This window comes from Glycine soja, chromosome 16, assembly GCF_004193775.1.
Source record: "Glycine soja cultivar W05 chromosome 16, ASM419377v2, whole genome shotgun sequence".
Lineage (NCBI taxonomy): Eukaryota > Viridiplantae > Streptophyta > Magnoliopsida > Fabales > Fabaceae > Glycine > Glycine soja.
In genome coordinates this window covers 28167458-28181613 of record NC_041017.1, presented here as the reverse complement: position 1 = coordinate 28181613, position 14156 = coordinate 28167458, and the positions used below count along the sequence as shown (strand labels likewise).

Genomic DNA, 14156 nt, shown 5'->3' with positions numbered 1-14156 from the left:
TAGAAGTATGGTACTTGATAGAACATTATGGCGGAAGTTGATCCATGTAGCCGACCCCACCTAGTGGGATAAGGCGTTGTTGTTGTTGTTGTTGTATTTTTTGTATTCGCTCAACTATATATAAAAAGTCTCATATATATGCTAAAGAATCTGACGTTGTAGCTGTGCCCATCGATTTCTAGATACCGAGCAATTCACTCTATTCCTTCAGAAAAATTGGCATAATTAATGATTGAAGGCAACAATCTCTCGTCACATTTGTGCTATGCCAAGCTTGAGTTGTTAGCTGTATGTATGCTGATGCGAATACAATAAACCCATTGGTTTAATTCAAAAAGTATTATTATTAAACTTGCTGATACTAGTTTAATAAAATAAACTAATATTTTATATTCTTGCATAACACGTAATAAATATTTATTTTTATATAATTAAAATTGATAATAATAATATTTTTTAATACATAAATAAATTGAATAAATAATTTAAATAAAAAATAAAAAATTAGTTAATTAAGATAATCAAAGTATACATTTGAAAAACAAAGAAATTTAATTTGAAATGGTTGAGAGATACGTTTTTTTTTTTTTGCTCATTACAAAAATAGAATGTGAAATGCATCTTTCAGATAGAAAAGAAAAAGAGTGTTGAAAATGTCTAACCGATGGAAAGAAAGGAGTGTTTTCTAAATTGATAATTTTATTTTATAGTATAAAAATGGATATGAAAAGTGCAAATAACATACTTTTTAGACACATTTTATCATTGATTAAAGTTTATTCAAAATTATAAAATCATGATAAAAAAAATCATGTTAGAAGCACAACTAATATCAAGGAGATTAATTATTTTATGAAACTTCGTGGAAGGTTTTCTGGATATGCTAGTGATAAAAACAACAAATCTAATTCGTTTAATTTCAAAAACTCAAAAATGAAAGTGCTTTGCTTTATATATATTAAACTGAAGAAGATACACAGCATATCATCCACTGTTGCAATGTAATTTACTTAACAAAATTGTCAGTGGATCCAAAACGCAAATACATTCCACTTGGAGGGTGTTAGAAAAATAGAGAGGAGACTTGAGAGCAATCTATAGCCATTAAATGACTCTTCAATTAACACAAAAAACGTGCTTAATGTCAATAACCCTTCAAATACTTAGTGGTTACACAAAAATAAAGTCTCTTAATGCATATTAACTCACACACTTCATCTTCTAACACTAATGATCATAGTCTTAATTTTTTAATTGTTTTATTTTATGCAGGCCAGAAAAAATAAACATATGAACCTTCATCCAAGTTTTGGAGACGCAACATTCCATCCACAATCATAGTAGACTTTCTTCTCAGTTCACATGGCTTTGGGATCATGTTCCTCTTCCTTCAACTATGATGTTTTCCTCAGCTTCAGAGGCGCAGACACACGTCATGGTTTTACCGGAAATCTTTACAAAGCTCTTGATGACAGGGGAATCTACACTTTCATTGATGATGAGGAGCTTCAGAGTGGAGAGGAAATAACACCAGCACTTCTGAAGGCAATTCAAGATTCCAGGATTGCCATCACTGTGCTCTCTATAAATTAAGCTTCTTCCTGGTTTTGCTTAGATGAACTTGCTCACATTCTTGAGTGCTTTAAGAGCAAAAATCTGTTGGTTGTGCCAGTTTTTTATAAGGTGGATCCTTCTGATGTCAGACACCAGGAAGGTAGTTATGGAGAAGCATTGGCTAAGCATGAGGAAAGGTTCAACCACAACATGGAGAAGTTGGAGTATTGGAAGAAGGCTCTGCATCAAGTAGCTAACTTGTCTGGCTTTCATTTCAAACACGGGTACCACACCTTACCAATCTTTTACTTCATAATTTTTGTTGGGTTAGGTGTCGATTGTCTAATGATTTGATTGTAAAATTTAAAGAGAAAAGAAATGCTTGTTACAACTTTGGTATCAAACCTGGATAGGGCTATTTTGACTTCTTTAACCCATGTTTGGATGGAGGATGTAAAATTTTTTAGTTTAGATGGAGGATTTAATTTTTTTTAGAAAATTTAAATACACAACATTTTAACTGTTTTGATTTAAATATTTTTTATTTTATAAATATTTTGTTTGGATGTAACAATTTAATTTCTTGAATTTAAATTTTTATTTTTAAATATTTATTTAAAAATTAAAATTTTAATATTGAATAAAAATAAATATTAGTCATTTTTAATTAGTAAAATATTCAAAATAAATTTAATACTAAACAATATTTAATAATTAAATAATCAAAATAATTTTAATGTTAAACAATTTTGAGTCTTACATAATATTTTTGTATTAACACACACAAAAACTTGGATTAAACAATACTGTAAAATTAAATATGAATGATATATAATTTCTTGTTCAATCTAATTTTTTGTTAAAAAAAATTCAATTATCTAATATCACAATAATTTAATACAAAATATTTTAATGCAAAATATTTCACCTTTGATTTGATTAATTACATATAAAATAAATGTATATGTTAAACAGATGAACCGGGGATAAGTAATTAATAAAGGAACAAATGGCGCAGTCCTCCTAGATGGTGTTACTCTGAGCCAACACTTGTTTAAAAGGAACCTCACCTCTTCTTTGACTCTGCCTTACTCTCCTTCACGTCCTTCCTTCTCCTCTTCTGATAGGATACCAGAAATAGGCAACAAGGAAGCTGGAACAGAGAAGGCAATGGTAACAATCAGCAAACCAGAGGTGTAAAAAGAAAGGTCCAAGAGAAGGATAGCAGGGCCATCATACCTTCGTGATTTTGTTTGAAGCAGAGGGCAGTATGGGCAATACAGTAATTAGGAAAATCTTGCTTGATTCGTGCATAACAAATTCTGTTATGATGTAATATTCCTTGAGCAGAATAGCACAGATTTGTTAAGAGGAATGCTATATATATCCATGTAAATAACAAGCAAGGGGCATGAATGAGAAAATGATATTTCCCTTTTCTTACCTCTGTGTCTTCTTCTTCTTGCTGGAGGTTTGCTGCCCTCGAAGTCAGCTTTAGGGTTCTTACTCTAACATCTTCTCAAAGAACAATACTCCACACGCCTCTCTCTCTCTCACTACTTCCTTCTCTTCTCACACCTCCATGGCCGAAACTTCCAAGACGAGTCTGTTCCTCTCCTTATTCATTCGTTTTTCAATTACTTGTTTGCACGATTCTTATCTGTTTCTGTGAGTTTTGTGAAAAACTCTAGGTAAAAAGACCCCATGTGAGAATTGTCACCACCCGGAGAGAGCAAGGTTCTCGAAATCCCAAGAGAGCGAGAGCGTGTGACTCAAGAGGAGTGAGCAGTGTTTGTAAAGAAGAAAGACTGAGAGTGGGAGGAATGACTCTCTTGTGGAGGAATTGAAATTCTTTAATTTTTAAGAGAATTTGAAATTATTCATTTTTTGTTGATTAAAATTTCTTGTTAAAATGTCATATATTCAATTTCCCTTTAAATTATTATCCAAACACTAAATTTAAAATGATAGATATTCAATAAAACTACGTACTCCATTGTCCAGAGGCACTTCGCTATGCGAAGGTATGATAGATATTCAATGTCTCATTTAAAATATATTATTTTATTAAAAGTACCCATCCAAACATAATGTAAGACTTTTATGTTTGAAACAGAGAAGGGTATGAATACGAGTTTATTGGGAGGATTGTTGAGTTGGTCTCCATCAAGATTAATCATGCTCCTTTGCCTGTTGCGGATTACCCGGTTGGACTAGAGTCAAGATTACTAGAAGTAACAAAGCTTTTGGATGTTGAATCTGATGATGGTGTCTACATGATAGGGATCCATGGAATTGGCGGGATTGGAAAAACAACACTTGCTATAGCCGTTTACAATTTGATTGCTTGTCATTTTGATGGTTCATGTTTTCTTAAAGATTTGAGAGAAAAATCAAACAAACAGTAAGATTTGAGAGAAAAATCAAACAAACAGGAGTTACAATACCTCTAGATCATCCTTTCTTTGGGAAATACTTGGAGAGAAGGAAATCAACCTAGCAAGTGTTGAACAAGGAGCTTCAATTATACAACATAGGCTTCAGCGGAAGAAGGTTCTCTTGATTCTAGATGATGTTGACAAGCATGAACAATTACAGGCTATTGTTGGACGACCTTGTTGGTTTGGTCCAGGCAGTAGAGTCATCATCACCACTCGGGACAAACAACTGCTAGCATCTCATGGGGTTAAAAGAACATATGAAGTGAAACTATTGAATGAGAACAATGCTCTTCAATTGCTTACATGGAAATCTTTTAAAACAGAAAAGGTTGATCCAAGTTATAAGGAGGTCTTGAATGATGTAGTAATTTATGCTTCTGGCCTTCCATTAGCCTTGGAAGTGATAGGTTCCAACTTGTTTGGGAAAAGCATAGAAGAATGGAAATCTGCTATCAAACAATATAAAAGAATTCCTAGCATTCAAATCCTAGAGATACTTAAAGTAAGCTTTGATGCTTTGGAGGAAGAACAAAAGAATGTTTTCCTTGACATTGCCTGTTGCTTCAATAGATATGCTTTGACAGAGGTTATAGATATACTTCGCACTCATTATGGTGATTGCATGAAATATCATATTGGAGTGTTGGTTGAAAAATCTCTTATAAAAAAGTTTAGTTGGTATGGCAGATTACCTAGAGTTACAATGCATGACTTGATTGAGGACATGGGTAAAGAAATTGTCAGGCAAGAATCACCGAAAGAGCCAGAGAAGCGCAGTAGACTGTGGTTACTGGAAGATATAATTCAAGTTTTGGAAGACAACAAGGTGAGTGGCACTAATGAATGATTTGATTTCATATCTTGGTTTATGTTTCCTGACTATCATATGTTCAAATCATATTTGTTGTTTTTCTTCATAATATGTAAATTTCTGTAAATATGCGTTCACTTGCATTGTGGTTGTGGTTGATTCGTGGCTTTTGGATTAACAGGGAACTAGTCAAATTGAAATCATATGTCTAGACTTCCCCAGCTTTGGCAAAGAAGAAATAGTAGAATTAAATACAAAGGCTTTCAAGAAGATGAAAAACCTCAAAACGCTTATTATTAGAAATGGTAATGGCTAAAACAGGAAGAGGGTGAAGAAAAAACGGGGTCAACAGTATCTTCAAAGGTAGAAAGGCTTACTGTCTCAAGTTGCAACCTCTGTGATGAATTTTTTTCAATAGATTTTACTTGGTTTGCACATATGAAGAAATTATGTCTATCCGAGAATAATTTCACAATCCTTCCTGAATGCATCAAAGAATGTCAATTTTTAAGGATACTTGATGTATGTTACTGCAAGCATCTTCGGGAATTTAGAGGGATTCCACCAAACTTAAAGCATTTCTTTGCAATAAACTGTAAATCATTGACTTCCTCAAGTATAAGCAAGTTCCTAAATCAGGTTTTATCTTGTTTGAAATGTATTTTATTTGATAATATATAGTGTACTTAACTTTGGTAAACTCATGAATTCTTTATGGCTAACAGGAACTGCATGAAGCTGGAAACACTGTGTTTTGTTTGCCAAGAGATAGGATTCCTGAGTGGTTCGATCAGCAAAGCAGGGGACCTTCAATTTCTTTCTGATTTCGTAATAAGTTCCCTGACATGGTTCTTTGTCTTATTGTTGCACCTATTCAAGACAAATTTTTTCGTCCCATGGTGTTCATCAATGGCAACCAATGTTCCCCTTATAGTTGCCATTTCCGGACAGGAATGCACCATGCATATCTTTGTGATCTACAAGAGATAAAATCCAGAAATAGTCCGTATGAGATGCCTTTCGAAAATGGATGGAACCATGTGAATGTTACATGTCCACGTTGTATAGATACCTATATCCACCCTGTTAAAATGGGAATCCATATATTTAAACAGGAATATGCCATGGAGGATGTTCGATTTACTGATCCTTTTATAGCAAGAGAAAATCAGACGATGATCTAGAAAGTTTGGAATCTCAAACCACCAGTTGCTAAAAGAGGGCAGGTTTGTGGATATGGAACTTTCATAGACAGTATTTGTGCAACAGCAACAATGTATAGTTTTATGATCACATCCACTGTGCTGGGCAGTGGAAATTGTATGATACTGTGAAGTTGGATTAAATTTAATGGATTCGAAGTATAGAAGGGGCACAATTATTGTCAAAGGTAAATTAATGTTAGAGAAACTGAATGAATGTCATTAACCGTGAATTACTAGTAGTAAGAAACTACTATCATAAATTTTGCTTTATGTAGTATGTTAGTAAATTATTATGATTTCATAATTTGAAAGTGTATCTAGCTTAATAATAATCCCAATAGGCTGTGAAATTGTTTGAAGAAGTAGGAAAACGGGTATTAGTAATGAAGGCAATTGTTTCGTCTAACTTCTCTTATAGTATGCCGAGATTCCGAATTTCAAAATTTGACAAGCTTGGGTTTTGATATTAACTAGTGATGTGGATAATGAATCTGTGACATTTATTTTTCCGTGTTATGATTAACTTTGTAATTCTATGTTGTGATGGACTTACTACCAACCTAGTAGGGTAAAAATATAGGTGAGTCCAATAATGGAGGCAATGACAGTATACAAATATTAAGGGTTAGAAGCCTAAGAAATAAACAAGGATACTATGAGAAATGCAGAGGAGAGAATGGCAATGACAGACCACACAATTTATGAATGAAATGCAGAGGAGAAAATGGCAAGAGATAGGGAAGGCAAGGATACTATGAGATCAAGCAAAAAACAGGTAGACAACCAAAGAAGGTACCCAATCCAGTGCTGATATCATATATGCACATAAGTGAAAAAACCAGAAACTGATTCACTGAAATTTAATAAACACAAGATCATTGATAAGAAAGATGCTGTTAAGATGAGATTATCTGATGATGATTATAACTTTGAAGAATTAGATAGTCGAGGTGAAACAATAAATGATGAGCAAAGTTAGCAATCTCCTCCAAGAGTCTTTGTCCTTCCTTTGTAAGCCATTTGATTTAAGGTTCAAAAATATTTTTAGTGCTTTTTGGTTGCCACCGTTTATTTTCCTTCCATCCTACAATAATTCAGTTTATAATAAATACTACGTTACTCTTGTTTCTTTTTCCTATTAATTAGTTACAGAACTCTTTGGCTGAACTTGAGAACACTGCTACGTTACATTACCCGCCTTGAACACTAGTGTCAATGAGCAAGCATTTCCCTTCTGTATTACTTACAAATATTCACACATCTTGAACTTGTGCACGTATTATAAATGTAACTCGTCTTGAATTCCAATTTCTGAGTTTGCTTTATGGATCAGTCAATCTGCTTACGAGAGTTGGGTTCAATTTGTTTGTTTGTTTGTTTTTTTAATAAAAAAAAGTGCATTTTTAATTAATTTTTTTTAAGATAAGTAAGTTCTCTAAAAGAATGCTGAAACACCTAAATAAGCAATTTTGGTACCTCCCTATAAAAGTAGAAAAGAATGAACTTTAACAAGTGCACATATGCCATTCATAAAGTTAAGGCTTCCCTAGTGAAACACAATCTTCCGAGCCTCAACAAAATAAAAAGGAGCTCTCATCAATATTAATATCATGTTTTCATAAATGAGGAAGGTAACCTCACCAAAGTATCTTTTGTGAGATCACTCAGTCCACCTCCCATAAAATTATTTCCACACTTAACAAGTCAATTAAAGAATCTGTACTTGGAGCAGGGACATTACATTATTGTCACTTGAACAAAAACACAGGGTGTAGCCATCACAAAAGATGAGATAGTAAGAGCACTCTCTTACTGTATTCATGGCAGATCATCAGAGACTTCGGATACACGCTGTAGAGGTGGAAGCACCACTGCCGCCAAAGATTACCAATGGTAGCTCTCAAGATCAGAAAAGGGTAGTTCAGGTGCATTACCATCCTGCATTACTACATGTTATGCTAGCAATACACTCAACACCCCCAAGAAGGCTGCATTTGCAAGCGCCATGTGTTGAACACTCAGCCCAATTATTTAATTGACAGCCTGAGGATAAGTGATTTGAGAGGAGGAATTCTATTAAACTTGGTTGCATCCTGGATTATATATGAAGAGTCCATCTAGCAAGTTACATTGACACTGACACTGCTAAAACTAAGGTAAAAAGATATGATGATTGAAGCAACAAATAAAAAAAGTTGTAGCCCATATGATTTGAACCTTCCACATAGCATACATTATCAGATCATCATTCCAATAAATATCATAGTGGCCAGATTATGAATTATGAAAAAGTTCAGAATATGCAAACCGAACACAGTGACACTCAAGTGAAGTAGCTCATTGATGACACAAACTTCTATGTATGGTAATATAACCATTAACAAGTTAACAATTTAATATTTCCATCTAGCATTGGAGTATAATACTTTAATAAATACTAATCAGAAAGAGAGAAACATCATCTAATACAAGGACCCTTGTACATAATCAGAAACATGCAGTTACTCTATTGACTACCGGGAATAATATTCATCTTTTACAAATTACTACCATTCACCTTTATTCAACAAAGCAGACACTCAACAGCCACCAAGCAGATTTGCTTATTTGTTTATGCAATAAATTTTTTATGACTAGATGTGGCAAACGAGATATATTGACAGCTGCGGATCATTTGATTGGAATGAAATTTGGAATGGGTATACTTGACGATATAAATCATTTGAAAAATAAACGTATTCGTTCGGTAGCAGATCTATTACAAGCACGTTTAATAGAAAATAGATTCTAGTACCTGATTTTGAATGCCTCAAAACTTGTTTTCATGCATGTATGTAGCTTAATCACCAGTTAAAGCCCTTGGTCTATGTTCGATAGTAGAAACGCGTCTGTGAAACAGCTCTAACAAATGCCATATTTGCCGTTAAAGTTGGGGCATGCCAATGGTCACCAGTGCCAAAGACAACCTTGTTTTTCAATGCCAGCTTCCTAGTTGATGGGAGGCCCATCAAGCGTTCTGAGGGAGTATCAGGAACAACCCTGTGATGATACTCCAGCTTGTCAGTGCAAAATGTTGCAAATAGTACTTTAGGCATTGTCAGCACAACAAAAAATAGCATCAACAAAGACACTTGATTCAAGAGTGAACTATAAAAATACAAGATTAGGTAAAAGAAATCATGAAATGCAACTGCATGAGTTTATTGAAACATTCTCCAATTAATTTCCTAAAACTGATTATTTAGCATAGTTAACAAACTAGCAATATCAAAATAATTTTCTTTTGTGATTTTTCTTTCGTTCTTTCTATTTTTTTGGCAGATAAACATAGATTTAACTCACCTGAGGCAATTTATTAACCTGTCAGCTCTCAGTTTCTCATTGGGCCCTCCACACATTGATACTAACTCCTTAAATTCCATAAGAACACTCTCACAAATTAGGCCAGTCTTCCCACGTAGGATCCTATCAAATTCCATATGGATTGGGTTTTGAATTTCAGACGTTATCTACGAAAAATAGAGGAAAGCTTTAATCAGTTTGGTTGATGCTGATAACAATCAGAATAATTTATGAAAACTACATAAAATTATTGTTGTTCTTGTTCATCAAATGTTTTACCACCAAATGAGTGTATGCATGCAAAAGGTTAGACACACAAAACAAGAGGCAAAAGTCCAAATAAGAGAACTTACTTACTTGACCAATCACAACATCGTAGTTTCCCTTAAACCGCTGCCTCATTCCACTCTCTGGAGTGGCCAAAAGTTTCTCTGTTCCACCATTACTAATTCCTGATACAAGAGCTATCAAAGCTGTTGTATCAAAATTCACCAGATCAGTCTCACCTAAAAGATTCCCAGGATTAGAAGATTCACAAGCTTTATTCTCCATTGAACTTAGTTTCATTCCCATAAGAATGGAACAGAAGATAACCCCCAAGTTTGTTCTGATATTCTCTTCTGTAGGCTGTGCTTGAGTTTCGGCCTCATCTACTGAATGCATGACATTCTAAACGGATGATCTTAGCAAGGGCCAAAATTTTAAAATCAAGGCCTAATTGCTGCTGCAATGTTCAAGGTTTTTGGGGTCTCTGATACACATCACAATCACAAGTGTGGCTACATCCGCCACATTTGTCCACTTTTCAATGCTAAGATTTTTTAAGACCGGAAACCTTGACCGCAATCTAAGTTCAAAATTGGAATTTGGATCGCCTCATGTTGTTAAGTAACATAATATGTTCACAGTTCACTTTAAAAGGAGAAAAACACAATTTTTATTAAATATAATTATCGGGTCCTATAATTAATCATGATAAGTTCATCCTCAATAAGAAAAAAAAACTGTCTTTCTGTCTCCAATATAACTATGATTATATCATGTTACTCAACATCATCAGAGGATCCAAATACATTAAGTAGGTCATAGTTAACCTTATCTGACAACTCAAAAGAGTGACACATAACAGGAATACCCACCAATCAAAAACATGATTATAAACACAAACATGTCACAAATTTGAACAAGAGTGACCTGAGGGGCACGGAAGAAGAAGAGGGGTAAGAGAGGAAAGCGAGCTCGGCACGTGCCAACTTGAGGAGGGTTCGCCTGCACGAGACAGTGATGTTGGTGGAACAAGGTAAACTGTTAATGGCATCAATGACGCACTTGCACCTCTGCTTCGCCAATTCCACTTGTGCAACCCTCTGTTCCTCCCCCATTCTGTTTTGCTTCCAAGGAATCGACTTTTGTTCTTTAATTGCAAACCTATTTCCTCCAATTTCCCATTTCTTATAGTGAAGAAAAATTGTAATGTTTGGAGATGGAACAGTATGATTAAGTAGGTATATCATTTCCACGGCTTCAAGATTTTCTTTCTGTATTTCACCAAGACGACTTGTCAAGCAATAGAAATAATATGGTGTGAATGGCATGAACTGGTCAAGCTAATAGCTATAGCTATGCACCCTTCTCTTTATAACTAGTTTGTCAAATCCTCCATCTTCTTCACATAACCTTATCCATCATTTGTTTATCGACTGTCATGGGACAACTGGTGGCATATTCTTCTCCTTTTAGCAACACATACACTTACGGTGTATTTTTTAGTTTTCCTGGTGAAGATACCCGTTTTGGTTTCACTCATCATCTCTATAGTGCTTTGAGTCGAAGGGGAATCTTTACCTTCTTTGATGATGATGCTCTCTGAAAAGGTGAAAAGATCACACTTCTCCATTATTATTTTCTGACTTAAATATGATCCTGGATATATATTCGTCGTTTTTGTTATTTGGTCTCTAATAAATTTTTACATCAATTTTTAATATTTGAAAAATTTTGTCTAAGATTTTTATCATCAGAATCTGTTATATGCTTAACCATTAACCAAACATCTAGGCATGTAAGGTGTAATATTTGTATAACTGTAATTTTGTTAAAAAAAATTTAAAAAGCATTAACGACGTCGTTTTGCGCAATAACTACAACCATCAACAGGTACAGAACTCCACCACCTTGCTCTTCAGGAACTCCTCCACTGCTTCTACCACTAGCCGTGTCAGGTTTATTGCCTCCTTCATCGCTGCCGCTATCTCCGCCCACAGCGATGCTGACTCCTTCTGCTTCAACACTACGAACTGCAGCGACACCACTACGTCCATTTTCCTCCATAGGGATTTGAGCGCGAGGCAGAGAGGTCGGGGTCCGGTGGGGCGTGGTGTGGAGGAGCTCTATGAGCACGACCTCCCTCTGCTTCTCAATGCGAGCGGCGGCAGAGGACTCACTCTTCGGGATGGAGGTCCTGCAGTCTCCTTCTATTTCAATCTCGGTTGTTCGATGGGACCAGAGTTTGGTGATTTGATCACCACTGTCCAGGTGTATGCAAGAGAAAGAAAAAGAAAGAGTGTGTGTGTGAGAGAGAGAAAATGTCACACGCCCATCTCCTTTCTCTTTCTCTTTCTGCTGGAAAATCATCCCAACCTAACTACCTCACCTCCACAACCACGGTTCTACCAAACATCCCAACCCAAACACCATTGTCGCCTCCTTGAACCACCACAAACTATTGCCATGCCACCTAATCGGCCCCATTGACATCGCAACCGCATCACCACTGTCACCAACCTCGACGCACTGCCACCAACCTTCAAAGGAGGAAATATATGAACAATTTTAGAGGGCACAACAGAAATGATGAAGAAGGAAATAGAATAACAAATTTGTTTTGCACTTTTGCGTTTAGGGGTTTGAGTATGGGTTTTTTGGGGGTTAGGGTTTTCGAGGGGAAGAGGGGAGAATGGGGACGGGGGAGGAATGTGGAGTTGGGGGCAATGGTGGAATGCGAAGTTGGGAGAGGGAGAAGAAGAAGAAGAAGCATAGTGGTCGAGTTAATGAGTGACCACTGGAAGTGAGAAATGAAATGAGAGAAGCTTGATTCTTTCGATTTGAAGTTAGCTTTTTTTTCTTTTAACCTAAATCCAAACGATGTGGTATTACTTTAAAAAAAAATAAATTCACATAAATACGTTGGAAATAACAGTCACACGAGTAATTAACAGATCTGACTAATGGTAGGAATCTCGAACATAACTTTTAAAACATTAGGAACCCAATTTGAAATAACTTTTAAAATATTAGAAACTTGATTTGAAGAAAATTTTTATTAGGGATCAGATGTAAAAACATATTTAAGCCTTATTTTCTCCAAAAATTATGCCTCCTCAACATATTGTTTGAATGAATTTGTCCAAATCCATGAGTGTTATACACAGCAGAAGATGGAGATTTTGGCAGTGCTTTATGATATAGATTCATCACACGTGCCTCATTGAAAATGGAGTTATGAAGAAGCATTTGCAATGCACACATGTGGAAGATTCAAAGATGATATTGAGAAGCTACAGAAATGGAGGTTGGCTTTGCGTCAGACAGCTGATTTCTCTGGTTGGCATTACAAACGAGGGTAATACACCTCTCCTTGTTGCTTTCAATTCCGTTTACTGTTTCATGCTTGTTTGACTTTTGTTTTCATTGAATATCAAGTATGAAAAGGTAATCAGCACTGAACGTTGATTAAGCAAATTTTTTGTATGTGCCTAGTCACTTTTGTGTGCCGACAAGTAAATGACACTAAATTAGTTGATATTTGTAAAGAAAAACTTGTACATGAATTTAATGCATTTAGTTTCGTTTTAATGTCAGAGAATATGAGCGTGAGATCATTAGAGAAATCACAGATAACATCTCCCATAAGCTTGATCTCTTGATTCTAGATGACGTTGACACACACGAGCAATTACAAGCAATTGCTGCAAGACCTGATTGGTTTGGTCCCGGTAGCAAAATCATCATCACAACTCGGGACAAACAATTGCTAACATCTCATGAAGTTAATAAAACTTATGAGGTGAAGAAATTGGATGTGGACGATGCTCTTCAGTTGCTTACATGGAAAGCTTTTAAGAAGGAAAAAGCTTATCCAACTTATGTGGAGGTCTTGCATGATGCAGTGACTTATGCTTTTGGTCTTCCATTGGCGTTGGAAGTAATAGGTTCCCACTTGAATGGAAAAAGTATAGAAGGATGGGAATCTGCCATCAAACAATATAAAAGAATTCCCAAGAAGAAAATTCTAGATATACTTAAAGTAAGCTTTGATGCTTTGGAAGAAGAAGAGAAATTTTTTTTTCTTGACATTACTTGTTGCTTCAAAGGATGGAGATTGACAGAGGTTGAACATATAATTCGTGATCGTTATGATGACGGCATGAAACATCATATTGGGGTGTTGGTTGAAAAATCTCTCATAGAGGTTAGTTGGTGGGATGGTGTAGTTAACATGCATGACTTGAGTCAGGACATGGCATGGGCGGTTTCAAGGCCCGGCTATCCTGGGCAATTGCCCAGGCTCTGGCCCAAATTCATTTGATAAAAAAAAAAAAACTGTTCAAGATCGCCGCATCCGTACGTATATATCTAAAACTAAAAGGACTGGACCCCAAATGCCATGCACAACAACACGTATTCACCAATGTGTCCACCTTGCCGCTCAAATCGCTCATAACCTCATCCCACGAGTCCAATGCGAACCAACCCTAAATAAATAACTAAAATAAGACCCGTATTCTTTTCAACCACCCCAAT

General features: G+C 35.5%; 2 protein-coding genes, 1 long non-coding RNA gene and 1 pseudogene across 4 annotated transcripts; 2 read left to right on the top strand and 2 right to left on the bottom strand.

The window, feature by feature from the left end:
• The first annotated feature begins 957 nt into the window (after nucleotides 1-957).
• LOC114389396 lies at nucleotides 958-6235 on the top strand (annotated as a pseudogene).
• A 1338-nt stretch (nucleotides 6236-7573) lies between these two features.
• LOC114389397 lies at nucleotides 7574-9077 on the bottom strand. Its single transcript, XR_003661764.1, has 2 exons — nucleotides 8806-9077; nucleotides 7574-8054 (listed from the first exon to the last, which is right to left on the bottom strand). It is a non-coding gene; the product is annotated as an uncharacterized LOC114389397 (long non-coding RNA).
• Nucleotides 9078-9348: 271 nt separating this feature from the next.
• On the bottom strand, nucleotides 9349-10232 carry LOC114389395. 2 transcript variants are annotated; one of them, XM_028350064.1, is made up of 2 exons: nucleotides 9711-10183; nucleotides 9349-9520 (listed from the first exon to the last, which is right to left on the bottom strand). In XM_028350064.1, the coding sequence occupies exons 1-2, from the start codon at nucleotides 10014-10016 to the stop codon at nucleotides 9350-9352; spliced, it is 477 nt and encodes a 158-aa protein (XP_028205865.1). In that variant the 5' UTR covers nucleotides 10017-10183; the 3' UTR covers nucleotide 9349. The 2 variants fall into 2 exon arrangements, with proteins under 2 accessions (XP_028205865.1, XP_028205866.1); XM_028350065.1 differs by having other exon boundaries at nucleotides 9453-9520; nucleotides 9707-10232.
• Nucleotides 10233-12309: 2077 nt separating this feature from the next.
• LOC114389930 (TMV resistance protein N-like) lies at nucleotides 12310-13941 on the top strand. The gene is made up of 3 exons (XM_028350630.1): nucleotides 12310-12407; nucleotides 12889-12975; nucleotides 13215-13941. Exons 1-3 carry the CDS (start codon nucleotides 12310-12312, stop codon nucleotides 13939-13941), a joined length of 912 nt encoding a protein of 303 aa, XP_028206431.1.
• The last annotated feature ends 215 nt before the right edge of the window (nucleotides 13942-14156 follow it).

Coding starts and splice junctions, on each gene's coding strand:
- LOC114389395 (XM_028350064.1), bottom strand. CDS start 10,016: ATGCATTCAGTAGATGAGGCCGAAACTCAAGCACAGCCTACAGAAGAG. Junction 9,521..9,710: donor ACGATGTTGTGATTGGTCAA/GTAAGTAAGTTC, acceptor TATTTTTCGTAG/ATAACGTCTGAAATTCAAAA.
- LOC114389930 (XM_028350630.1), top strand. CDS start 12,310: ATGGGGACGGGGGAGGAATGTGGAGTTGGGGGCAATGGTGGAATGCGA. Junction 12,408..12,888: donor CATAGTGGTCGAGTTAATGA/GTGACCACTGGA, acceptor CACATGTGGAAG/ATTCAAAGATGATATTGAGA. Junction 12,976..13,214: donor GGTTGGCATTACAAACGAGG/GTAATACACCTC, acceptor TTTTAATGTCAG/AGAATATGAGCGTGAGATCA.